At 44.5% G+C, this 26592-nt stretch overlaps 1 protein-coding gene across 4 annotated transcripts in view; it reads left to right on the top strand.

Annotated features, from left to right (window-relative positions):
- Window positions 1-26380, top strand: part of FAM171A1 (family with sequence similarity 171 member A1) — a 105872-nt gene extending 79492 nt beyond the window's left edge. For 2 of the 4 annotated variants that reach the window (XM_045588355.1, XM_045588357.1), the window contains exons 5-8: window positions 157-384; window positions 19550-19666; window positions 22774-22888; window positions 23484-26380. In XM_045588355.1, the coding sequence (XP_045444311.1) occupies window positions 157-384; window positions 19550-19666; window positions 22774-22888; window positions 23484-25188 (2165 nt within the window). In that variant the 3' untranslated portion in view covers window positions 25189-26380. The remainder of the gene's footprint in view (window positions 1-156; window positions 385-19549; window positions 19667-22773; window positions 22889-23483) is intronic. The other 2 variants (XM_036460611.2, XM_036460621.2) reach the window with 2 other exon arrangements.
- The last annotated feature ends 212 nt before the right edge of the window (window positions 26381-26592 follow it).

Here is a 26592-nt window from a genome sequence, read left to right as displayed (position 1 = left end):
CAGTTTCTCTCTGTGTAAAATGGGGATTTTCCCTACCTTAGAAAGTCGAGGTGAGGATTATGTGTGCAAAGTGCTTAGTGCCATCCCTGGCAGATAGGAGGTGTGGTATGTGGCAATTGGTAGCGATGACTATCTTTTTGGAAACGGTTTCCACAGCCCCACGAAGGTCTCTGTGTGCGTGTGATGGAGAATGCCTCTTGCTTCCAGGAAACGGCACCAGGTACGACCTGAGCCCAGTCACAGCTGTCAGCGTGCACTTGCTCAGCAGTGATGGAACGCCGGTGCTGGTGGATGGCCCCATCTATGTCACCGTGCCCCTGGCCACACAGAGCAGTCTGAGGCACAATGCCTATGTCGCAGCGTGGCGGTTTGACCAGAAGCTGGGTAAGCAAGACGCCTGTGCTGATGATCTGCTAACAGATGACTTCATCATTACTGTTAGGTTTTCCCTTTAGGAGGCTTGTGAGAGTCTCCTTTCCGTGCCCATGTTGCATGCTGCTGCTCACAGTGTGTTGCGTGGTTTCTGATGGGTAGCTCCTACTCCACCGTGATGTTCAGGCGTGTTTTTTGGAGTATTTTTTTCCCTTTTTCTTTCCTTTTTTGCATAGTTAAGCTAATTTACATGAAAAGAATCTTTAAGAAGTTATTAGAACTAAAATTGTCTCTCTTAATCTTTATGCTTTGATTCTTTAGAAGGTCATATGATCTCTCTTGGTCATATGTGGTTTTCTTTTCCTGTTTTCTGAAAAAGAAAATGTTGCCAACATGGTACAAAAAGAGAAAATAAAAATTATTATTCCACCACCTAGAGAGAACCACTACTAGTATTTTGGATTCTATTCTTTCAGTCATTTCACTATGCACATAGGTATTAGTTAACTACTGCCATGTAACAAATTGCCCCAAAATCAGCCGCTGTAGACTACAGTAAGCACCTGTCACCTCACAGTTTTGGAGGTTCAGGAACACAGGTACCACCTACCTGGTGGTTCTGGCTCAGGGTCCGGCAAGGTTGCAAGCAGGCTGTCAGCCAGGCTCTGCCCATCCCAAGGCTTAGTTGGGCCAGCCAGCCGGCACCTTCCAGTCTCACCCACAGGCTGTTGGGTAAGAGCTTCAGTTCTAAGGGGCGTCTCCATTGGGCTTCTCACAGCATAGCAGCTTGCTTCTACCAGACCAAGTGATCCAAGAGAAAAAAATAATAAAGATAAAAAAGCACACATGGGCAAAATGGAAGTCACAGTCTTTTATAATCTAACTAGAGGCCCGTTGCACAAAGATTCGTTCAATAGGCCTTCCTTCCCCTGGCTGCCGGCACCAGTTTTCCTCTGGCAACCGGAACCCAGGCCTTTGCTCTGGCCGCTGCCTACAGTCTTCTCCGCTCTGGCCGGAGCGCCACTCCTGCAGCTCCCTCTGCCCCCCTCCATCACCTTCGCAGCAGGCAAACTGCCCTGCCCTGGCTGCTCTGCACCTACGTTTGCAAATTAACCCACAATCTTTGGGTTAATTTGCATACTCACTCCTGATTGGCTAGTGGGTGTCATGAAGGTATGGTCAATTTGCATATTTCTCTTTTATCAGTGTAGATGTCAAAGTGGTATGCCATCACTTCTTTTTCTATGCTTTTGGCCACAAAGCCCAAAACTGGTGCAGTGTGGGGTGGACTGCACAGGCCTGTGAATACTTGGTGGTAGGCATTATTGGGGCCCTCTTAAGAGGCTGCCTTTCACACAATATATATCTAACAGAAATGAGGTTTTGTGTCATATGCTGTTCTATAATGTGCTTTTAAAAATTATTTGTATGTCAGAAACATCTTTCCATAGCATTAGCTATTATGATTCAGGGTTAATATTAGAGAATGCATAGTTTTCCATCACATGGAAATGTCATAATTTGGTTGCTCAATCCCATACAATCCAGAAATACATTATTTCTCACCATTATTCTCACTATTGCTGTGATAGGTATTTATAGCAAAATCTTTATACGCAGTCATGATTATTTCCTTAGGATAAAGTTTTAGAGGAAGCAGAACTGCTGTGTTAAAATGTACAAATTCTAAAGCTTTAATGCGTATTTTCACATTTTTCTTCAGGAAGTTTATAACTGACACTCATAATAATGAGGTGGGAGTAGGTGCTTGTGCTTGAGGTTCTGAAGGCACGTTAGTTCCTATACCCCTGTGGTTCCCAGTCCCAAAAAGTCAAGCTTGAACAGACTAGTTTTCAAAAAACCCAATTCACATAATTGGGAGATTTTCTTATATCGAATATATTTTCAAAGATACCTAATTTCTTGATAAGTTAATTCATAGAATTGTATATTTGGAACTAAATGCCCACTGGGCTTCCTGGGTTTTGGGGGGAGGGATTTTGTTTTGTTTTACTTTCCAAATAATTGCTAACAGACTCCATAATTATTCATGTGAGATGCACCATTTTACTAGATAAACTGAACTTGACATTGTTAGATGGGTTATTGGGCTGCACTCAGTAAAAAGGGCACTTTGTCACTGGCTGGCAGGTGTTGTCTACAGCTTAGTGGGTGTTTGAGGCATGTGGTCACAGTCAGAACATAAAGATTCCTGGGCCTCCAGGAGAAAGCAGCGTGAGGGGCATGTGACTGAGAGGGTCTCTGAAGAGCAGGGGAATCCCGGCCTGAGGAAAGGACGTGGATAGAAGAATGGAGTGAAAGTAGGAAGGAGAAAGGGGAAAGCTGCATGTTGTAACCTGAAAACCTGGGTTCTACTTTGGGCAGAAGCCTTGTGCCTGTTTTCTCATTTGTACAAGATTGCATTTGTAGCTTCTCGTTCCTTGTATGTTCTGTCTCTCTCCACTGGCCTTCCCAGTGGGCCCCAGCTCCACTGGGTCAGTGCTCTGGACAGCAGCACAGCATGTGGTTAAGAGCAGGACTTGGGGGGCACACTGTATTGGAGTCTAGCTCTGCTACAATACTTGCTTGCTGTGTTGCCCTGGCCAAGTTACTTAACCTGTCTCTGCCATAATTTCTTCAACTGTAAAATGGGGATTATGATAGTACCTAATGCTGTTACAAAGAATGCATTAGTCAGAATTCCCCACAGAAACAGTAGTGGGGGGTGGGGGGTGCGCGCGCACGAGAGAGAGAGAGAGAGAGAGAGAGAGAGAGAGAGAGAGAGAGAGAGAGAGATTTTAAGAAATTGGCTAATGCAGTTGTAGAAGCTGCCAATCCAAAATCGGCAGGGTGGTCCAGCAGGCTGGGGATTAGAGAACAGCTGGTGGTGCAGTTTGAGCCCAGTCAGTCTGCTGGCAAAATTTCCTCCTCCCTAAGGTCAAGCCTTTTTTTTTTTTTTTTTTTTTTTTTTTTTTTTTTTTTTTTTTTTTTTTTTTAAGCCTTCAACTGATTAGATAAGGCCCACCTACATTATGAAGTTACATGCTTTACCCAGTGTACTGATTTATTTATTATTTTTAAGGTGTTGGGGGTTTTTTGTTTTTGTTTTTTTTAAGTTCATTAGGAAATAATCCAAGCATTTTCAGTCTTTTTTGTTATTGTTGTTTTCGATCTTCACCCAAGGACATGCTTAGAGCGAGGGAAGAAGGAAAGAGGGTGAGAAGACATCAATCAGTTGCCTTTCATTTGCTCCCCCATTAGGCCTCTACGCTATCTCTGCTCCGTCGTCCTTGGGACCTGTAAACATTACATGGAAAAGGGACTGTGCAGGGTGATTAAGTGAGCAGGCTTGGGATGAGGACATTCTCCTGGATTATGCAGATGGACCAAGGGGTTGAGGGTCAGAAGCAGGGAACATGGCATTGTGATGGGACGATGAAATGACGGTGACGCAGAAACTGGAGTGGTGCACTTTGAAAATGGAGAAAGTGGCCACCATTTCAGGGAATAGGCAGCCACGAGACACTGAAAAAGGCAAGGAACCAGGTTCTCCCTCACAGCCTCAGGAAGGAGCTGGACTTCTGACTCCGGACCTATAAGAGAATGAATTTGTGGTGATTTATTATGGCAACAATAGAAAACTAACACAAAATAAAAATCAGCAAAGCCTCTGAAGTGACCTGATTTAGCATTTCCTCTCTGGAAGGAATCCCCATGGCACTGAGCCTTTTTTCCTTGGGAGTCTTCATTGTGTATGTAGTTGATCTGTTTCCATTTAAATGGTCTTTTTTACTTAGCATCTACTTCAAAAATTTTAACTGCCAGATTTCTGGCTATGACAGATTGTATGGAAAGAAAAAGCCAATGTTTGGATAGTCACTCAAAAATAATCAAATGCATTAAAATGTGTTTTCTGAAAACTTTAAGATTGGATGGACATTTCAAAGAAACCATATGCTCATTAACTTACTAAATTCAATAGAAGCCTACGTATTTCATAAGGCTTTTTTTTATTATTATAACACTTAATCAATAACATTATTTAAGTATAATAATTAAATTATTTCAGCTAAATAAAAAGTTCCAAGGTGATATTATCATATTAGAAAAAAAATAGGAATACATCTTGTGCATATAACACTATTTAATGATTAACTGCTACTTATGATTCATTCAAGTATGCTAATCACTTCAATCCAATTTAACACTTTAAATTACCTACTTTTGAGGTAAGCGTAAGTCATTACAATTCCAAAGTGCTTAACAGCCAGATAAAGCAATTTGTGAATCCATTAAAATTTTTTCATCTAAATAAGTATCAGCTCCCTAGCTGGTTTTGCTCAGTGGATAGAGCATCAGCCTATAGACTGAAGAGTCCCCAGGTTTGATTTCGGCCAAGAGCACATGCCTGGGGTTGCCAGCTCAATCCCCAGTAGGAGGCATGTAGAAGGCAGCCAATCAATGATTCTTTTTAATCATTGATGTTTCTATCTCTCTCCTTCTCCCTTCCTCTTTGAAATCAATAAAAATATATTTTAAAAAAACAACAAAAACAAATAAACAAGTACCAGCAAACTGTGGCCCAAGAGCGAAGAGAGTTTTTTCATTTTTAAATGGTGAAAGGAAGAATCCAAAGAAAAATTAGTATCTCGTGACATTAAAATTATGTAAAATTCAAGTGTAAGCTTTTCTAAATAAAGTTTTATTGGGTGCTATGGACTGAATTTTGTATCCCTCTTCCCCCAAATTCATATGATGAAACCTAACTCCCAATGTGGGACCTTTGGGGGTGTTTAAGTTGTGAGGCTACTGCTCCCATGAATGGGATTAGTGCCCTCATAAAAGGATCCCCAGAGAGATTCCTGGCCCCCTTCGCTATCAGGACGGGGGGGGGGAGAAGGTTTCTGTCTGTCATCCATGAACCAAGGAGTAGGTCCTTGCCAGACAAGAAATCTGATAGCCTCCAGAACTGTGAGAAATGAATTTCTGTTGTTTATAAGCCAGTCCATGGTACTTTTTAATAGCAGCCTGAGCAGACTAAGACATTGGAACACAACCATGCGCATTCGTTTGTGTATGGGCTATATGAGTGCTTTCTCACTACATCCATGGAGTTGAGCACTTGTGACAGACAATATGTCCCCACAAATTGAAAATATTTACTATCTGGTCTATTACAGAAAATTTTGTGATCCCTGATCTAAAATACATTTAACAGGGAAACTCTTACCATTCTAGTATCAAATGCAAATATACTCTGCACTCTGTAAGGCTAACCTCGGTCCCTATTCAGTCATAGTTCCTACTTTATTATCCAGGTAACACTCCAGCATTTTCCTGGGAGTGATTAATGATGCTCAGAGAGGAAACACCTTCTTTTATAGGGCAAGATTTCAAACTCTATAAAGAAAGATGAAATTCGTTTTTAGTTCCCTGGGACTTCTGTTTGAAAAATAAATTCGTATTTAAACACTAACTCAAATACTTCAATTCATGATTGCTAGATAAATGAACATTTACTCCTTTTTTTATTTTTTTTTTTTTTTTTAATCCTCACTTGAGGATATTTTTTCCATTGCTTTTTAGAGTGAAAGCGAGGAGGAGAGAGAAAAAAACAAAAACCATCAATGTGAAAAACACACGTTGATTGGCTGCCTCCCCCACGAGCCCTGACCAGGCCCAGGCGCATGCCCTTGCCCAGGAATCAAAACTGAGACCCTTTGTTTTGTTTGGTGCTTGGGGTGACACTGTAACCACTGAGAAACACCAGCCAGGACTGAACATTTACCCTTCGGAGAGAAGCTTAGGGGTGCTCCATTCTAGACACCCATTAGCATAGAGTCAATAGTTGACATTACCGTTGATGTGGTTGTCTTTTTTTTTTTTTTAATGGCTACAGTTGTCTTTTAATTTTTTCTTTTGCAAAAAAAGCAGAGAATTTTCCATTATAAAATTTAGCATCTCCATATTTCAACTCCCATGTTTATTGGAGGATGACCTATTAGATTAACACTATCTTAGAACATAAAGCTGGGTTCTGTCTAGTATAGTACAACAATATGAATTAGCTAATTGTTATGTGTACTGCTAGGAAAAACGATTTTTTTAAGCGCAACGTGCTTACACAAGAATTGAAACTTTTGCTGCATTTACATGCAGTACTGAAACAATCGTGTTAAAATGCCACTTGATTTATAGTGCAGGGGTCTAAGTCTTTTCCTTTGGGCATTAGCCGATGTCTTTAATTTATCATCTTCTACTGGTACTCGCTCCTTTGGGAAGTGGTACAATGCCAGTGCCTGTGCCATGGTTTCCAGATGTGTCTGAGGGGCTGGGACATACACACCTTCTAACCAACACTGTGCAGAGACCAGATTGGCCCAAATGAAGTCCTGTTGGTCATGGTGAACGTACGTATCTTAGCTGAGGCATTCTGGGCAGTAGGAGGTGATGTTTCAGCTTGCTTTCCTAAGCATTTACTCTCTCACCTGCAACTGGGACAGCAGATGGCTGTCTGAGTTGTCAGACTGTGATCTGACTTGTTGCCCTGGGGAATGGTCCCTTATGTACAAGCAAATCAGGTCAGTGGCTCGAATTTAAAGTGACCAGCAGGCATTGAGTGGTAGAGAAATCAAGAATTACAATTATTTATGTGACAAGTTTCTGCCATTTAACGCTAACGTAGTTGAATACTCTAATTCTAATAAGATGACAGAAATCAAAGCGGGCTCTAAGTGAAGTTGCACTGTAGAATCCAGTTTTAACTGCCTTCCTGAAACGCAGCCTGCAGAGTGTGTGTGGGTTGCTATAGAAATGGTGGTTACTGAACCAGCGTCTTCTCACATATGGCGCATATGTATCAGACACTAGGGATACCCACTCATAATTGGCCTATCGTGGATTTGTCTCTGCTTCAGATGGTTGATATTACTGCTGATGCTGAGCTCATTGAACTAGTCCTTTCAGGTAAGTATTGGCCAGCCTGCCCTTGGAGGTGGAGCTTGAGTTAAACTATAGATCTAAGATTTTGTTCCACCTTATTGTTTTGGGGGGAGGAAGGGGTGAAAGTTCTTAAAGCACTATGTTTTTAACTTTAAGAAAATTATTGCTAGCTTATCTTTTTCTCTATATATCATGAGCCATGTGTCCAGATGGAAAGGGACAGACATACTGCAATACTGAGGTGCAGTGATTGACTTACAAGGATGAACTATGTTATATTGAGTGGGCAAAAGTTAGAACAAAAGGGAGTTCATTTCTGTAATATTAAGTATGTATTTACATGTGTGGTATTAATTTTAGAACCACATGCATCATCTTTAATTTTTTTCAAAAAGAAGAGACTTGACAGGTAAGGGTATTAACAAAGAAGGAAGCAGACTTGCCTAAGTGTAATGTCAGTGCAGCCTTAAGGAGGATGGTCTGAAGTAGGTGGTCTTGCCGTGAAGGCTATGTCTTAGAAACAAAGAAATCACTCGCATGAAAAGTCTTTATTTTTCCCAGATGTGAAAATTGCCCATAAAAGCGAATCAGGCTCCTAATAGATACGTAGGAGGGGAAAGGTGATTGACATGCAGAGAAAACTGATTGAGGTGATGTAACAGTAAAAGAACACAGAAGGCATAAGACTTAATTTGGATGTAAATGATGATAATCCAGTGAAAACATCAACTTGCTTGAGATCTTGGCCACAAATTGTGATTTATTGTTGAGGCAGATTCTTTTTGCCACAACAATGGGCCATTAGCATCACAGTTGCGATGTTCCGCCCCTGTTGTCCAAGAAGAGTGGAGGGAGGCGGGGAACACAAGAGCTGCCTGTGGGGAGGATGAATGCAGAGTGATCTCAGAACATGGACATTTGTTTTCCGATGTTGCTTAGCAACTCAAAAAATAATCCTGTAATGTCAGTCCATTCCTAAGAATTGTCTAGCCTTTTGTGTTTGTAGCTGCACCCCATCATCACCACCACATGAGGATTTTTAGAGAATAAACCATCATATTTGCTATATTATGGTTGTGGTTCGGGGCCCTTTTTGTTTTGAAACCATATTTGACATATAGCACTGTGTAAGTTCAGCATAATGATTGGACTTACATGTATTGTGAAATGGTTAACACAGAGGTTTTACTTAACATCCGTCATCTCAGATAGATAAAAAAAAAGAAAAAAAATTCTTGTGATAAAAACACTTAGGACCTTCTCTTTTTTTCTTCTTTATTTTTGTTGTTGATACCCCATTTCCCTCCCTTTGCCCACCTCCACCCAGTCTCCCCCTCCCTCCGGACATAAATCACACTGTTGTCTGTGACTGTGGGCTATGCATATGTGCTCTTTGGCTAAGGACTTAACAACATTCATATACCGTGCAGCAGTGTTAACTAGAGTCACATGCTGTACATTACATCCTAGTATTTATTTACCTTTTAACTGGAAGTTGTTTCTTTTGACCACTTTGCTCCATTCCCATTCCCCCCACCGTCTCAATACAGAAATTAAAAGCATCAGATACTTGTATTGCCTTATTTGCACTTATGAATAGACTATTTGATGGAATAAGACTAATGAGAGCTGAACAGAGATAGGTCATACATGAAGGACAGAACCCCACATATTAACAAGAAACAAAATCAAAAGTATGTTAAAAGAGGAAAATGTCATAGTAAGTTCACCTTTAGAAAAGTGATAGGAAAATGGAATCATAGGTACACCAAGCTCAAAAGAAACCTCACCTGGCCATCCATGTCCATGTTTATGTTACAGGCGACAAGTTCCCTTCAGTAACGTGTCATCGGGTTCTACAGTATATGGATGTTTCTAATTGGAATTTTATTTTGCAACTGTACAGCCTGTTTCTGTTTGTTTGGTGTTTTTTTTACAAATTTGTTTTGGTTTATACTTTTGTATGAGCTATAAGCTCTTTTATATCAGGACATATTTAACACATTATAATTTTTTAAATATTTTTTTATTGATTTCAGAGAGGGAGAGAGTGATAGAAGCTCTCTTTCATGCCCCTGACTGGTCAGGGCTCAACCACTGAGCCATGCCAGCCCTGGCACATGGTTTTTTAAATAAGGTCAACACATTGTATGGCAATATTTTTTTTCCTTTTAAAACTAGTCTTGTATGTTAATCAGGTCTAGAAATCATTGGTCTGAAAGATAGTCCTGGCCTGATACCTCCTTTAGGTCGTTTCATCAATACTTGAGATTTAATCTTGCAGAAATATATATCACTGGGAAAACCTTTTACAGAAGTATTTTGGAATAAAATTTTACCTCTTAGTAGCTCTGCTTTCTGGACAGAACAAGGGGACGCCCATGTAAGCCCCCCACTTCAGAGGGCCTCGTGCTAGTCCTCATTACTGCACCCTTTCCCCGTGGAATAAAACGTCCACTGAGCCGAAGGTGAGCTTCGCTTTCCAGAGCTCCTCCTGGCACCAAGACACCAGAATTCCCTGGCTTCCAGGCTCTCTCCCAAGGGCAGGCTTGTCTGCTCATATACACATGCCGTGTGCACGCACCAGGCCAGAGACATTGGGAAGGGGTGGCTACTGGCTGGGAAGTTAGCTCGGATGCATGAGAAGGGGATAGGTCACAACTAACTCCTCTTTCACATGCATTCGAGGAATCTAAGAATTCTACACTGGACCTGGCCTTTAGGTTTCTCTAAGTTTATGGTGGGAGCAGACGACACATTGATCCCTTACTGTTTCCCAAACTTTTGACATATGTGTACCCTTCATAATTTTTGTAACGCTGAGTACCCCTCCTACTCATGAGAACGTAGAATTAGGCGCAGCTAAGCACAGTGCAGTGCATATCTCCACCAAACTCCCGTGCAACGCGTACCCCCACCAAACTCTTCCCATACCCCTGGGGGCACAGGTCCCACACTTTGGGAAGTTATACTATAACTTAAATATTTATATATTGTATGTGGCCCTTCGTGTGTACTCTTGCCTTGAGTTCTGCCAATTTTAGGGGAGGGTCTATCTTTGGGCAAATCAGTGACTTCTCTGTCCCTCAGAAACAAGGTATGGAATACCTACCCTTCAAGGATGTGTAAGACTACACTCAGCACATTGCCAGGCATGTGCAAGTTCTTAATATCTTGCTTCTTTTTGCCTCCTCCCTTGAATCACCCCTTCCCATGGGTCACACACAGGCACACGTATGCACAGAGCACACACATTACACACCCAGCCTGCACAGAAAGCTTCATGCTAGGTCTCCGCACAAACATCCTTGCTTGCTCTGTGCTACATCACATGGATGTGTAGTATGTGGTGACCCAGACATTTCAGATGTGCAGTTTGAAGTATGTCTGAATCGAAGGGAATGTGGATGGGATCATTTGGCGGGGGAAACCTTTTTTTTTTTTTTTTTTTTTTTTTTTTTGTTGACTCATTTGCAGCTGAGCTTATCCATTAGCAAAACAGGTGTTACTATCAAACAACAGTTTTCATCACTGTTTGCAACACAGCCCGGGAAGTAGGGGACATAGTCTTTGTGGATGAGAAAGAAGCTGAAGCTCAGCCCAATGAGGTGCTTGTTTGCACACACGGATCAGAATGTAGGCAGTGGAGAAGGGAAGGCTCAAACCAGATTTTTCCTTCAGAATTCAACTCCCCTTCCTTCTCCAGTAGGTCAGGTGTTTGTGCATCCCTGCCTCTGTGCCAAGACTTAAGGTGACTTACTAGAATAATGGACTAAGTCTGGGAGCACTACGCAACAACCCATTCCCAGATGTGTTCCATTTGGCCCACGTGGTTGATTTGGGCGCATTTTTGTTTGTTGTATTTTAATTTCCTGTCAACATTTAAAAGTTGAAAGATTTCCATGGACTACTATTCTTGGCTTCTCTTTTTAAATAAAATAGAGCACACGCCTGATGGGAGTGGGCATCAAGCCTGCAACTGAGATACCTGCCTTTGACATGGAATCGAACCTGCAACCTTTGGTCCGAGGGTCGACACTCTAACTACGGAACAACTGGCTAGGGCACACTCTCCCTCATTTTGAACTAGTTTTTAAATGCTGGGATCAGTGGCTGTGCCTCCAGGAATCCTGTTCTGCTAACCCATCTGATACTTTCTGAGATTGAATTACAAGATGAATATTGGATTTACTGGGTAATGAACAAAATTTCTCTCCATATGAGCCTATTAGCCTGAAAATTTATATATACCTACTGTAAATTCAGAATTCTCTCATTAAATTTTATTAATGCTATTATGTATTCTACTACTTCTGGCTACCTATTTAAGGCACAAGCTTTCTATAACTCTGCCAGAATCTTTATGGTTTCTTATTACTGCTCTCTCCTAAAACCTGTTTCAGTAAGTCTTCTGATAATTCAGCTAAAGCTTAAAGGGGGGCAGGGGCAAAGGGAAGAATCGGTTGCTTAGATTACATTTATTTTGTAAGAATCTGTTTTTAAAATTATCCTAAAAAATACAAGGGAACATGTTGTAACTGAATACAGATTCCTTTCTTGTTTTAATGTCTTAGAATTCAACATATCTGTGATTTTTATGCTTTGAACAGAAGGATGTTGGCTATATAGCAAGTTGCCCTTAATATTATTCTTGTTTAAACCAGTCCCAAAATGTACCTGCCCAAAGCTATAAGAATCCAGCTATCTGTATGTTACTTTTACTCTTCAGTTTGATTGCTTTCAACAAGAAAGACTAGATAATTACTATCAGGTAAATGCTTTTCTATGTAATTAACAAGGAATGTTTCTTCCTCACAGATTTCATGGGAAAATAATTATAAAGAAGGAAATATAGCCACTCAAAAACATAGACTTTAATTTGGAAAAAAAATGGCTACTCCACAATTTTATAAATGTAGAAATTGACATCATTTCTGCTATGCTGATGAAGGGGATGGATCCTTATATTCTGATTTTAGTGAGTGATCTTGTCCCAGTTCTGTTAAGGCAACATAAAATAGACTTAGATCTTGATATTCTACAATATATGTGCTTTTCTTCTAGTAGAAAAGTGTTATAGAGGTTATAGCTTAAGATAATACAGATGAAAGCCAAAAAAGTAAGGCATCTGGTTTCTAGAGGAATTCTGCATATTCAGGGATCTGGAGCGGCCCTATGACTAAAATTAGCCATAATGATAATAATAATAATAATACTAATAAAAGGGTAATATACTAATTAGATTGGATGTCTTTCCAGACAAAGTCACCGTGGCAGGGACTGAGGCAGAGGTGGTTAGGGGCAATCAGGTCAGCAGAGGAGAGCAGTTAGGGGCGATCAGACAGGCAGGCAGGTGAGCGGTTAGGAGCTGGTGGTCCCAGATTACAAGAGGGATCCCAGATTGGAGAGGGTGCAAGCAGGTTAAGGGACCCCACTCCCTCATGCATGAATTTCATGCACCAGACTCTAGTCCTATATAATAAAAGGCTAATATGCAAATTGTCCCCTCGACCAGGAGTTCAACTGGGAGTTTGACCAGGAGTACAACTGGGAGTTCGACCAGGAAGCAGGGCCAGCTGGTCAACCGCCCTCAGCCCTCACCCTGGCTGGCCCCACCCTTAATCAGCCTCCCACCCCAATCAGGATGGGCCAGCCGGCCAACTGCCCTCGGCCCCTTCCCCCAGCCGACCCAGCCCGATCAGCCCCCACCTGTGCATGAATTTGTGCACCAGGCTTCTAGTCACAATAATAATATGGATCTGAGAGGTGCATACCTCTTTAAGAGTGTTCCTCAAACCAGCTAATGCCCACATCATGCTGATTACTCAACAGTAGTCATCACAGCCCAAGGGTTGCTGGCCATCAGCAGCAGCTGAGAGGCAAGACAACCATAGGTTCTACTGTCCGAGTTCATGCCTGTGTCACACATGTCTGTCTCACCTCTCTTCATAAATGTTGCCAAATATTGTAGTTCGCAGTGACATTTATGTGAAGGAGTAAAAATGGCTATATTTCAGTGTGAATGTTCACCTTTTGATCCATGTAACTTCTTTGAGGTGGGTTTTCTGAGTGGGTGTGGAATTTCTTCATGTGTCCCAGCTTACAGATCTAGTAGAACTCACTGCAGCCTCTTTCAGGAAAAGCATATGAGTTGGAGATGGTTAGCTGCAGGAAGTAGAACACCCAGCTGCAGCGCTTAGACCATGAGCATGTTCATTTTCTGCCTGCCCAAAGAGATGGGAAGCCAAAGGCGCCAGGACTGCTTCCTTCCCTCATAACGTCACCACGGACCTTCAGGTCCTCTGCTGTGCCATCCTGGGCAGCTCCTCTGTTCACACAGCCAGAAAATGGCAAAGCTGCAGTTCACATGCAGGATCCTCTTATGTTGGGGAAGGCGGCCATGTGGCCAGTTTTTTGCTGGACTTTTTTTTTTTTTTTTACCTTCCAAGTGTTCTGAGGTCCAGCATGGTAACAAGCCTCAATGTGAGCAGGAACTTGGTCCCTGTGCATTGGCTATTGTGCAAGGTGCCAACTTCCATTGTGACCTGGTAAAGTGTGGATATGCACTTACAGTTTCCTTTTCAAAGTCAGTCGTGCTCCTACTATCAGGTGTCTCTGCTTGTTAGCAAGCGCTGAGATGAGGTAGCCTGGCTGTATGCTAGCAGGGCTTCCACGCAGGGAAAACCTGGGAATCAGAGCCCTATCGGTGGTATTCACATTAGACATTGCATTTGGGGCCCTTTTTCATATTTTAGAGTTCTTTTCCCTTTTGATGGCCATTTTTGAATTCATTTTACTTTATATTTTGCAAATAAAAACTGATTTCAAATAAAAACTTGCTTAGAAACCAAGTAAGATAGCAGCACCCTTGGAGATGGCTCCTCAGGTCTTATAGACCAGCATTCGCTGTATTTTTTCTGCCTGTCAGTTATTGTGGGCAGTAATCATTGTAGTTCAATGTAGCTTTCAAGTTAAGAACTCATGGTGTTTTACACACAATGATATTTGCCAAATGTGTACATACCTAACTCAAGTTCAAAAGATGGGGACAATTTTTCAACCAAGTATTCTCGAAAATATCTCTAAATCTTTCTGTTGTGTAAGGTTTCACTCTAGAGAAGCTTATCTCTGGTCTGTTTTATATAAATCTCTGCTAGCCCTATCCAGCTTGGCTCAGTGGATAGAGCAATGGCCTGCAGACTGAAGGATCCCCCATTTGATTCTGGTCAAGGGCACATGCCTGGGTTGCAGGCTCAATCCCCAGAAGGGGACATGAAGGAGACAGCCAATCAATGATTCTCTCTCATCATTGATGTTTCCATCTCTTTCTCCCTCTCCCTTTTTCTCTGAAATCAATAAAAATATTTTTTGGGGGGAGGGGAGGATTTCTGCTTAGGGACACTTAAAAGCAGCAGCATTAGAAAGATCAGATGCTTTTTAAACTATTTGAAAGCCACCATTCTAGAAATTTCTGTAACGCAGAGTTTCATTCCTTGATGATACCGAGAGATTGCTATATAACCTTCACACACGCAGTTCCCGTAATGGGCATGCCAGCAGCTTTGCACAGAGCAGAGAGGTGCTTGTAGTGGCCACCAGCCTGCTCCCAACTGACCCACTTAACCGTTGACCACCCCTGCTCTGCAGGAGCAGCTGTGCATGAAGAAGGTGGCAGCCGGGACGGGCCTGTGGGACAGAGCAGGAGGCGGCACAGGGTCCTGCCTGCACATCTTTACCAGGTGACCCGCCTGGACACTCAGCTTGTGCCAAGGAAGAGGACCCTGAGTGAGTTAGTAGCGAGCCCTCAGAAGGGAGCAGTGGGAAGAGGCTGGGAGGGACTAGCTCAGAGCAGGGAGAAGGAGAAGCACAGGAACGAGGTGAATGGAGGAAGCAGCTGCTGGGCTGTTGTGTCTGGACCACAGAGGAGATGCTCACTCAGGACAGCTTGTTGTCCTGACAAGGAGCATCCCATGGTTGCCCCATCCAGCCGACAGGGCGGGCAAACAAGGAGAACAGCAGAGGCCTCACAGCTGGAGCTTTCCTTGGCCCCTCTCCTGCTCTGAACTGTGCCTGGGGCCCCCACGGGGATGAGAGGGTCCCCACTTAGCACCCTGGCCAAAGGTCCAGCAGTCACATAACGTCATCGAACCAAAGAGACTGTGCCAAGGCCTGTGTCCTGCTGTCCATAGTAGCAGGAAAGGCTCCAGCAGGAGTCCCCTGCCTGAGTACAGGGAGCTCCTCTGATGCGGGGAAAGCATCCACTTCCTGCAGCGTCAGGAGAAGTGTGTTTCTGGTTCGCAATTCATTCACTCATTTTCCTGTAGCTTATCTCTTCCTACAAACAGAACTGCTTGGAAATGGCTTTTACCAATAAAGCATGATCGTTGAAACCCAAAACAACGTTACCCACTATTTCCTGGATATGGGTACATTTTACAAAAAACGTGGGCCCAGCCCTAACCGATTTGGCTCAGAGAATAGAGCGTTGGCCTGCGGACTCAAGGATCTGGGGTTCGATTCTGGTCAAGGGCATGTACCTTGGTTGTGGGCACATCCCCAGTGGTGGGTGTGCAGGAGGGAGCTGATCGATGTTTCTCTCTCATTGATGTTTCTAACTCTTCCTCTTCCTTCCTCTCTGTAAAAAAATCAGTAAAATATATATTGGTGGGGGGAAAGAAAAGAAAATGTGGGCCCAGAGTAATGCCTTTTTCTCAACTGACTCTGCTCCCTTTTGTTGGAAAGGTCAGCGTCTCGACCTGAACCCCAATTTCGTCAGGAGATCTTTCCTGCTGGCCACCCCCAGCTTTTCTCAGAAGGTTGCCTGGTGTTACTTTGAGGTTGCAAGTCTGACTTCTGCTCACTGTTAAGTGCTGCTGGGCTCCTACACCAAGGGCATGTCTGTGTGCTGAGGAGAAGACCTGCCCACTCTTACAGAGTGAACAGCGGGTGACATGTTTCTGGAAAATCAGTGGTGCTGGGACACACACCCTAGGAGTGCCCAGATGTGGGCGTTCTTGGTTGCTGGAGGAACTCAGGAAAACTCATGGCATGACTTGAGTCTTGAAAGATAGGTAGAGAGACTCAGGTTGGGAGGCTCAGTGCCGGGAAACATGGGGGAGAGAGACTCAGTTGTTTGCCAAGTCACAAATTTGGCATGATGAGGAGGGACCTGGGAGAAATAAGGCACTTAGGAAGGGAGTAGGGGGTAAGAAAAGCTGTGTGTGGCCAGCTGGGCCTCCACTTACAGGTCCCAGTGGCCTCCTGTTGCTGATGGCATTGGAAGCCCTGCCCAACCATTGGCAGGCAGGCATTGACCTCCTTTCCAGCCACCATCCAACAGCCCCCTCCCCCCACCCACCCTGCACCTCCATCCCACCTCCTGCATCTTGCAAGCCCTATTGCATGCAACCCCCTCCTCTTTCTCTCTGCTCCGCACCCTCCGCATCCCCCAGCTGACAGTCCTGCACCTTCAGCAGAGCTCAACTAGAAGCATCTCCTCACGCCAGGTGGCATTCTTTCCTCCCTGCGCTCCCAAAGCAGCTGTGTGTCCCCAGTCACTGGCCTTTCTGGCTCCCACCAGCGCCGCCACCACCACCACCACTGGACAGAGGCCCTCCAGGCTACATGTGGGGACCTTTTAGCTGGGTGAGTGTGGTGTCCACCTGCTTGGCTCATTCCAAGTGTAACTGGGAGGTATTTTTAAGTGTTTCCAGTTTCACATTGTATTTACCAGTAGAAAGTAGAGGCAATTTAGCAATCAGTTTAGGTGGTTTGCCCTTGAGCAAACAGGAATTAGGATTCTGATCTTCCAGCTCTTTCCCTCTGGGTCCTTTAGCCAATCCCAGCATCCGCTCCATTCAAAAGCAATGACTCAAGACTCTAATCTGAGGAAAACTGTAAACCAAAGAATGTGTATGGTAGTCACTTCCTGCTGATAGAGAGATCCTGGCAGGCTTGCTATTGTGGGAGAGTGTGTGGGAGAGGGGTGAGGTATGTGTCATGAGCTAAACAGTATGGGGTCCTGGGGGGCAAGGAGAACACTGGAAGCAGTTGCAAGCAATCTTATCTACCTTCAGGGAAACGATTGCACCAAACATAGAAACCCTTTTGCTTCCTGTGTCAAATGTTCTCTCTGTTTCCTTAGTAGCCCTGGAGAAGTAAGTGATGCTGCTCTGGCTGGTTTGGCTCAGTGGATAAAGCATTGGCCTGTGGACTGAAAGGTCCAGGATTCGATTCCAGTCAAGGGCACATGCCTGCGTTGTGGGCTCAATCCTCAGTGGGGTGCGTGCAGGAGGCAGCCAGTCAATGATTCTCTCTCATCATTGATGTTTCCATCTCTCTTTTCCTCTCCCTTCTTCCCTGAAATCAATATATTAAAAAAAAAAAAAAAAAAAAAAAAAGAAGAGAAGAAGTAAGTGGTGCTGTGTGTGGCATAATCATCTCTCTGTTGATGTTGTTTAGCAAACACATTGGAATTAGGCATCCTTATTCTCATAATCATTTTAGAAACATTCCTGTTTATATTTTCTCTGGAGCCATGATTCAGCCTGTTGCATGGGGGGTCAGAGGGTGCAGGCTGTAGGCGGTTGCTGATGCTGGGTGCCTGGCCTCTTCAGCCTCCTTTGTTCAGCTGCAGTCAGCAGAGGAGGTGTGCTAGCTGAGAGGCATTACCAAGGCACCTCTCCGCCTGCTGCATTTGAATGTTGCTATGGCAACTGATAAGCCCTAGAAGCAGCCCCAACTATTGTTTCTTTCTTCATGGGGAAGAAAGATTGCCACCTCAGTGATATGTGTACCCAGACAAGGCAAGGATTTGGAGCCCAGAGGGTAGAATATTTGGTGCACAGTTGGTGCATGTAGTTCTTGAGTGGACAGGGCTATGCGTGTGGCCATTTGAGGTGGTGGCTGATTGCAGGAGTGAGCTGACCTGAGCTGAGCAGGAGCACTGGGCACTGAAGCAAAGCAGGAGCCCTGCGTGAGTGATAAGTGACCTGTCTTTGCTGATGGATGGGTGAGTGTTTGCATGCCCTTGCTGCCAGCTTCCATCATGGTCCTCAAAGTAAGGCTCTCTGCCAGTGAGACAGAGACCTTGGGCAATGAGTCTGTTGCTAGACACCCTACAAAGTGAAAAGTCATCAAATTCGAGGAAGGTTTACGGGAGATGGCAGCACAGGAGAGCGTGAGAAAGAGCACTGGCTTTGGATGGACAGACCGACCTAGGTGCCCCTGCTCTGCTCCCGACCCTGAGTCCTCAGAACCTTACATAGCTCACCTGTCTTCAGTGTTCTCATTCAAAAAGGAAAGTAACTCCAATTTTGTAGGGTTGTAGTGAGAATTATAGATAATGTACTGTCTGCTCTTTGTCTCCATGGGTTTTGTGTCTGCGGATTCAACCAACTACCGATCGAAAACAGTATATGTATTTTCATTTCACGGTTGGGAGTTTGCAGATGCAGAGGGCCAACCATATGCATTGTCCTATGACTTTATGTAAGAGACTTGTGCATCCTCAGATTTTGGTATCTGTGGGGGTCCCAGAACCAGTCCCCTGCGTATACTAAGGGATGACTGTGTAGAAAGCACATCTGCTATGACTAGCCAGTACATAGTAGGAGCTCGTTAATGGTAAACACTGGTCAGAGTAACAGCTGAAAGACAGAACGCAGACCTGGACGTATTCCATGTTTCCCGGCATCAGGGCCAACTGGAAGTTTTTAGAATACCTATGTCAGGTTTTCTGGGTCAGTATTTGTAAAGATGGGACCAAGGAATCTATCTATATATTAAATTTAAAAAACAAAACAAACACACAAAAAAACCTTCCCAGGGTCGTTTCGATGGAGCCAGCCTGTGACTCCAGGTGGGAAATTCACTCACTTGTTTGAGGGTAGAGTGTAGCACCGCTGGATTTCTCCTACTTCCCACTCCTGCCAACCATACCACACTGCTTTTATTCTCCTTCTAAACTCCAACGGCTTCTGCTAAAGTCACTTGTGGTTTGGGAGCATGGATGTTTGGTGAAGTAGCTGGAGGGAATTGAATAAGGAAGTCAAAGAAAAACTAAAGTGAAGCGAGTTGAAAAGCATCTCCAGGAAAGCTGTGTGCAGCCCCTGGCTGCCCATTTTGGCTCCCTAATGGTTATAAGCGTGACATTTAAGGTGATTTGTGCCAGATGCCGGAGCCTTCGATAGGAGTTTCGCATGCCTAGAGCTGAAGTTGTTCTCTGCACCCACAGGAACGTGGCTGAAGAGTGGCCTTGGCCTCGTGCACCAGGAGGGCAGCCAGCTGACGTGGACGTACATTGCCCCTCAGCTGGGGTACTGGGTGGCAGCCATGTCTCCCCCCAACCCAGGTAACATGAAGGCAGCGCCTGCAGGCATGGGGAATGATGTCCTGAGGGGTCAGGTTGAGTACACTTTCGAAAATAACTCCAACGGGGACATCACATCTTAAAAATGGTTGAGAGTCTAAAAAATCAAATGAGGAAACGAAGTTGGAACTCTCCCATCTAGTTGGAACTCTCCCATCTAGGATAAGAATAATGCATGGCAAATCATCTCGTCTCGTGTCTCTGTTTCTTATAGACAGCTGCCATAGGAAATGCTTAATCTAAAGCCCGCAGCGGCAGCTCAGACCTCCTCCCTAATTCCTGAAACAGCTGTGGCCGGAGTGAGAGAACGTGTAGGGAAAGGCATTCAACGGAGGGACTCCCAGAAAGTCATCACGGGTGACTTCTTGGGGCAAAAAGCTCAATACGGCATCTCCTAAAGGTTTTCAAAGCCAACCAGTGGCTTTGTAGTCAGAAGAATATTCATTTCCATTTAGGAAATGTGAATGAACTGGTATTTTTTTAAAGTGTGACTAAAAGTGTTGTGTGTTTTTTGTGTTTTTTTTTAACCTATGTGCCCCCGGTTATCCCAGTGAGTATTCCAGACTTGTTTTTTCAAAATAGTCACGTTAGGAGAATTATTTCCAATGATGCACAAAGCATCTTTCGAATGTGTTGCCTGGACTCCCTCCATTAGTGAGACGCTTCCTGGCGGCAGATCCTGCTGCTCAGAGGGACGGCTGAAAGCCGTGTGTGTCCCAGTCGGTGTGTACAGTAGGTGACTGAGCCCAGGTCAGAAGGTGCTGTGATTGAAGAGTGTTTCTTATAAATTAGCCATGAAGGCAGTTCCAAAACGGGAGAGTCCACCATGTTCCGTCAATGTAATTATCAGTGGAAGGAACACTGAGACTCCCAGAGTAACCAATTTATAGGGGCAATTCCAAGATGGGTTTAGTCTGTCACTGTTTTTATATTTCCATCTTCAGAAAAGGTGCACACTTCACATCTGTGTTTACAGAGTGTGTGTTTCCCCTTATGATATTGCTCCTGTAGTAATATAGGCATGATCCAGTCTCCAAGTTTGAAATATCTAGGAGATGGTGAAGAGTAAGGAAAGAAAGGAAAGAAATTCCTCAGGTACCAAAGCAGAGGCCACAAATCCCAGGCGTTAAAGTTGACTTTCATTTTAGACCTGTTTCAAACAACCTTGGCTCTCAGTTTTCCCATCATGTACAGATTAATAGACACTTCCGTACAGAGCGGAGAAAGAACTGCTGGATGTAGGTCCTCTGAAGCTTCCCAGTAGTAAAGGAAGAGGAAAAACAGCCACAAAAAGCATACATAGCACAGTCCCTGGTGGCATTTAATGTAGAAACATGTGTTGTTAACCTCACAGCCATCACTGTTATTAAAACAAATTACCGTGATGCTGGGTCTTCCTGAGCCCAAAACCAACAAGAAAGTAATTAGGGTTTTCCTCTTTAATTCACTGGTTAAGGAGGAAATGAAGTATGCCTGTGAGTTTTATGAAGGTTTACATTGGCAAGAGTTAAAATAATAACATTTTAAGTGCTTAAAGGAATTGAACTTGGGTTACTTGGAAATGACTTCTACACACACCCAATATGTTGGTGATGCTTGCCAAGGCACTGCCATGCCCTGGTGCCCGGGGAGGCTGTCTTTGTGTAAAAAAAAAAAAAAAAAAAAATGTTTCTCTGAATGATTAAGGCAGGATATGGTTGTCAGATATTTTTCCAACTTTTGTAAATATTAACTCCACCACATTGAAGTGAATAATGTTGTCTTTTGAATGTAAGTAATGTCACAATTTTCAAAAGCTACTAAAACTCCTTGGGCTTATCAAGCTTTCCTTCAAAAGTATTTTTTGATAAATATCCCTTCTTAGAGTATAAAAAATCAGTAGATAAATGAAACAAAATAAAACCATATTTCTTCCTTCCCCCCTTTGCTGCACTGCCAGGATGCCTGGGCAGAGATGGTAATTTGGGGAGGTTTGTGTTGTTGCTGACCACCTGTCGTCAGTGACATTAAGATACATTCTTATATTAATAGATGCCGAGCATGAAGAGTCCAAGTTAAGTACTTCTTGAGATTCTTTACAATGGAAACGAGAGTCTGTTTACCTCTGACGACCTGGTCTATTGAGTTCTGGAGAGGACTGTGGCCACATCAGGTTAAACATTTTGAAAAGTTATTGTAGAGGAACATTTAATGTTATAGAATGGAAGGCATTTTAGAAACACTTGACACCCTATATGGGTGGGGTTTTTTCTTTATTAAGGTATTACATATGTGTCCGTATTCCCCCCATTGCTGCCCCTTAACCCCTTATATGTATGTTTTTTAAGTCATAGTACATTTCCTTCCTACATCTCAACTAATTTATTTAGGCAAAGGGCTCTTCACACAGTCACAATGACTGCCAAGTGGAAGTGAGAATAAAATCTTGTGATTTTTTTTTTCTCCTGCAGTATAAAATCTCCTGATATTTAGGCTTTTTCTCTGAGTGTAAGAGTCCCACTCATTGTATTATCATGCATCCATTTGCTTTTATTAAAAATCATGTGTTTAGAATGCTGAACGCATGTGGCTCTCAGCTAAGGAGGGACCCTGATGCACTGCATGTAGTATGTGCATATTAGGAGCTGCTGGCCACAGCTGCTTCAGTAATGGGGCTGGTCATCCCTCCTCATTGATGGCATCCTGGTATCAGTGGAAGGGTGTTTGCATCTGCCCTGCTCCAGGCCCCAGACAGTAAAAGTAATACAAACATGACACTTGCTCTAGCCGGTTTGGCTCAATGGATAGAGCATCAGCCCTCAGCTTGAAGGGTCCCAGGTTCGATTCTGGTCAAGGGCATGTACCTGGGTTGTAGACTCAACTCCCCACCCCCATTGGGGTGTGTGCAGAAGGCAACTAATCGATGTGTCTCACATTGATATTTCTCTCTTTTTATTTCTCCCCCTTCCTCCCACTCTCTAAAACTCATTGGAAAAATATCCTTGGGTAAGGATTAACAAAATCAAAAAACACATGACATTTGTGTTCTTTATTCCCCTGTGTATTTAAAGGTTTCCACAAATCTAAAGTGTCCTTTTCTGACCTTCTAGGTCCCGTTGTCACACAGGACATTACCACGTACCACACGGTGTTTCTTTTGGCCATTTTAGGAGGAATGGCTTTCATACTTTTGGTTTTGCTGTGTCTCCTTTTATATTATTGCAGGTAATGTTTTACCATTTTGGCAATATCTTTTTTTCATTTGGAATGGCTTGTGCAAGCATGATATGGAGGTGTTGTTGTTTTTTTCTTCTGAATCGAGGTCTTTTTTTTTATAGGTAGAAAGAAACCTACACACTAAATATTTGTCATCTGACTTGCAGACAAATGAAGGACATAAGAGGCACACTGTGTATAATATATAACATTACCTAGAAGGGCAGTTATAGAGCCCATTTACCATTGTCCTATGATTGGTTTAGAATATTCCTAAACACTGACGAAGGTGTGATATTCTCAAGGACAAAGCAGAACTATTTTTATTGCGATGCCTCAACTGTTCTGTTTGCAAGAATGCTGATTGTCGATTCTTGGGGTAACTGCTTGTGAATGAATGACTCAGATGCACTTATAAAAAAGCCTGCGGGTGAAATGTGTGGACTATGCTGCTCCGAATCAAAATAAGGCCGGGGGGAGGGAGGGGGTGAGCAGGCTTCTGGCTTGTTTCTTTCTGTGGAAATTGGAGTTAGGATTGTACTTGAAACACAACCATGACAAGAATCTTTAACCTTTGGGTTTGGATTGTGTCTTTTGATCGCAGGCGGAAGTGCTTGAAACCTCGTCAGCACCACAGGAAGCTGCAGCTCCCTGCCGCCCTGGAGAGTTCCAAAAGAGACCAGTCCACCTCCATGTCTCACATCAACCTGCTGTTTGCCCATCGGGAGTCGGAATTCCCGGGCCCACTCTCTGTCACCAGCCACAGCCGCCCGGACGCCCCGGGCACCAAGGAGCTGATGAGTGGCGTCCGTTTAGAAATGATGTCCTCCAGCGGAGAGGTGGACCTGCACACCCCCATGCTGAAGCTGTCCTACAGCACCTCCCAAGAATTCAGCTCTCGCGAGGAACTCCTGTCTCATAAGGAAGAGGACAAAAGCCAAATCTCCTTTGATAACCTGACCCCGAGCGGGACGTTGGGAAAGGACTACCATAAATCCGTGGAGATTTTCCCCTTAAAGTCCAGAAAGTCTGTGGAGAGAGAAGGCTACGAGTCTCCGGGCCGCAGCGACTACCGGAGGAGCTACAATGCCATGCTGTCACAGCCTTTATTTGAGAAGCAAGACCGAGACAGTCAGGCCTCCGTCAACCGTATTTCCACGGGAAGTAAGCTCACCATTCAGGAACACATGTACCCCGCGCCTTCCTCTCCCGAAAAGGAGCAGCTGCTGGACCGCAGGCCTACTGAATGTATGATGTCACGATCCGTGGACCACCTGGAAAGACCCACGTCCTTCTCGCGGCCTGGCCAGCTGATCTGCTGCAGCTCCGTGGACCAGGTCAATGACAGCATCTACAGGAAAGTGCTGCCGGCCTTGGTCATCCCCGCCCACTACATGAAACTGCCTGGGGACCACTCCTACGTGGGCCAGCCGCTGGTCGTTCCGGCGGACCAGCAGCTTGAGATCGAAAGGCTGCAGGCCGAGCTCTCCAGCCCCCACGCGGGGATCTTCCCACACCCCTCCTCGCAGATCCAGGCCCAGCCCTTGTCGTGCCAGGCCATCTCTCAGCAGCACCTGCAGGACGCGGGCAGCAGGGAGTGGAGCCCGCAGAACGGGTCCATGTCGGAGTCTCTGTCCATCCCTGCATCCCTGAACGACGCGGCCTTGGCCCAGATGAACAGCGAGGTCCAGCTCCTGACCGAAAAGGCCCTGATGGAACTTGGCGGCGGGAAGCCACTCCCGCACCCCCGGGCCTGGTTCGTCTCCCTGGATGGCAGGTCCAACGCGCACGTTAGACATTCTTACATCGATCTCCAAAGAGCCGGGAGGAACGGAAGCAACGATGCCAGTCTGGACTCCGGCGTGGACATGAATGAGCCAAAATCTGCCCGGAAGGGAAGGGGAGACCCTCTGTCTCTCCCACAGAACCACCCGCCCGTCCAGGAGCACCCTCAGAAGGAGCCGAGGGTGGCGGACGGCACGGCCTACACGCAGCTCGTGTACCTGGACGACATGGACCAAAGCGGCAGCGAGTGTGGCACCACCGTCTGCACCCCCGACGACAGTGCCCTGCGGTGCCTGCTGGACGGCTCCAGCCGGAGGAGCGGCGGCCAGCTGCCCAGCCTGCAGGAGGAGACGACCAAACGGACTGCGGACATCCCCACCGAGCCCCTGGCCAGCCCCGACCAGGGAGGGTCTGCTCCAGAGGACGATGAAGATGACGACGATGATGACGACCAAGGAGAGGACAAGAAGAGCCCTTGGCAGAAGCGGGAGGAGAGACCCCTGATGGCGTTCAACATTAAATGAGCGATTGCAGAGTCACCCAGTCTAACAGAGTTGCCAAAAAATTCTTACATACGGAAGTGCTTACACGTTTGTGGAGGAAGCTGAACAGCGAGCGGCAGCCGTGGCCTGCGGACATTTCCATTTCCGGTTCTGTAAATGTTCGAGGGGAGTTACAGTGATGACTCAGAAGAAAGGAGGGCGGTAAGGGATGCCTTTCCGCCCGGGAGGTGGCCAAACATCGCGTCTGAGGGTCCTTCCACGTGCTTGCCGGGTCCCCCAAGGACACTGAGAAACCACAGTGATGTCTCTGGTTCTGACGATAACCTCAGTTCTCCCTCAGATTCCGGGAACAGATGAAGCTCTTTTTTTTTCTTCTTTTTTTTTGCATCGCCTGAGTCAGTTTTATCACGATAACGCTCCTGTGAAGTTATGATTGAGAAATTAGCTTGGCACTTAGTGTCCCGAGGTATTCATTACCTCAGAGGAAAACTATGCATTGCTGCTTCATGCTCTTACTTTGCCTAGGTTTTTGCTTTGCATGGGTTTTGTTTCGGATTTGCTTTTTTTTTTTTTTTTTTTTTTTTATAAGCCCAGTTTGGTTGTCAAGATTTTATTCCTTCATTTTGATCTGTCCTGGGTTTTGGTGGTTTATTTCCATGTCTCCATTCAGGAACTCCTGTCAACTCTTAACATCCGAGCCTTTTTAATGAAATCATACTGAAATTTTTTATCAGCTGAGAATCCTTCAATTCTGGTCCCATTAACTCCAAGTGCCTTTTTTACAGTGACAACAAACAGTCCCTCACTTATCCTCTTTGTTTTTCTTAACTCCTGCAATGGAACTGCCTGGATTTTATAAAGTTGTTAAACAATACCCCTTCCCTTTGAACTGCATGCTGCCAAGTGCCCGTTTGTGCACAGAATTCCGATTTCCGAGCAGTGTACTCTCCAGTTCTCCTGTGTGATGTGGGTTCTGTTTAGCTAAGATAAACTAGAGGACACCCTAAAGACTCCCCCCACCCCCACCCCCACCACTCCATCCCTCTGGCCACTAGCCACCATTATGGTTTTATTGGCTGTTTGTATATATGGTTACATATTAGCGCTGGAATTCTATGGGCTGATCTTGCTCTCCCACCATCAGTATGGTCTGAGCAAGTGAACTGAATGTGACTATTAAAAAAAAAACAAAAAACTTATGTGCTATCCAAAAGTGCCAGAATGACTCTTCTGTGCATTCTCCTTAAACAGCTGCTTGGTTATCCAAAAATGAAAATTCAAAATAAACTCTGAAGGAAAAAATAAAAAATTATCTTATAGTCATTTTCATTCATTCTAAGCCATTATTTGCTGCTTCAAAGTCGTTATGAAGAAATTGCGGTTCATTTCTTGGCAGTCTAAATGCCAGTTTGTTGGACTTATATT

Source organism: Pipistrellus kuhlii, unplaced genomic scaffold (genome assembly GCF_014108245.1).
Source record: "Pipistrellus kuhlii isolate mPipKuh1 unplaced genomic scaffold, mPipKuh1.p scaffold_m20_p_1, whole genome shotgun sequence".
Lineage (NCBI taxonomy): Eukaryota > Metazoa > Chordata > Mammalia > Chiroptera > Vespertilionidae > Pipistrellus > Pipistrellus kuhlii.
Note: the sequence above shows the minus strand (reverse complement) of the source record. Positions and strands in the feature narration are given on the sequence as shown.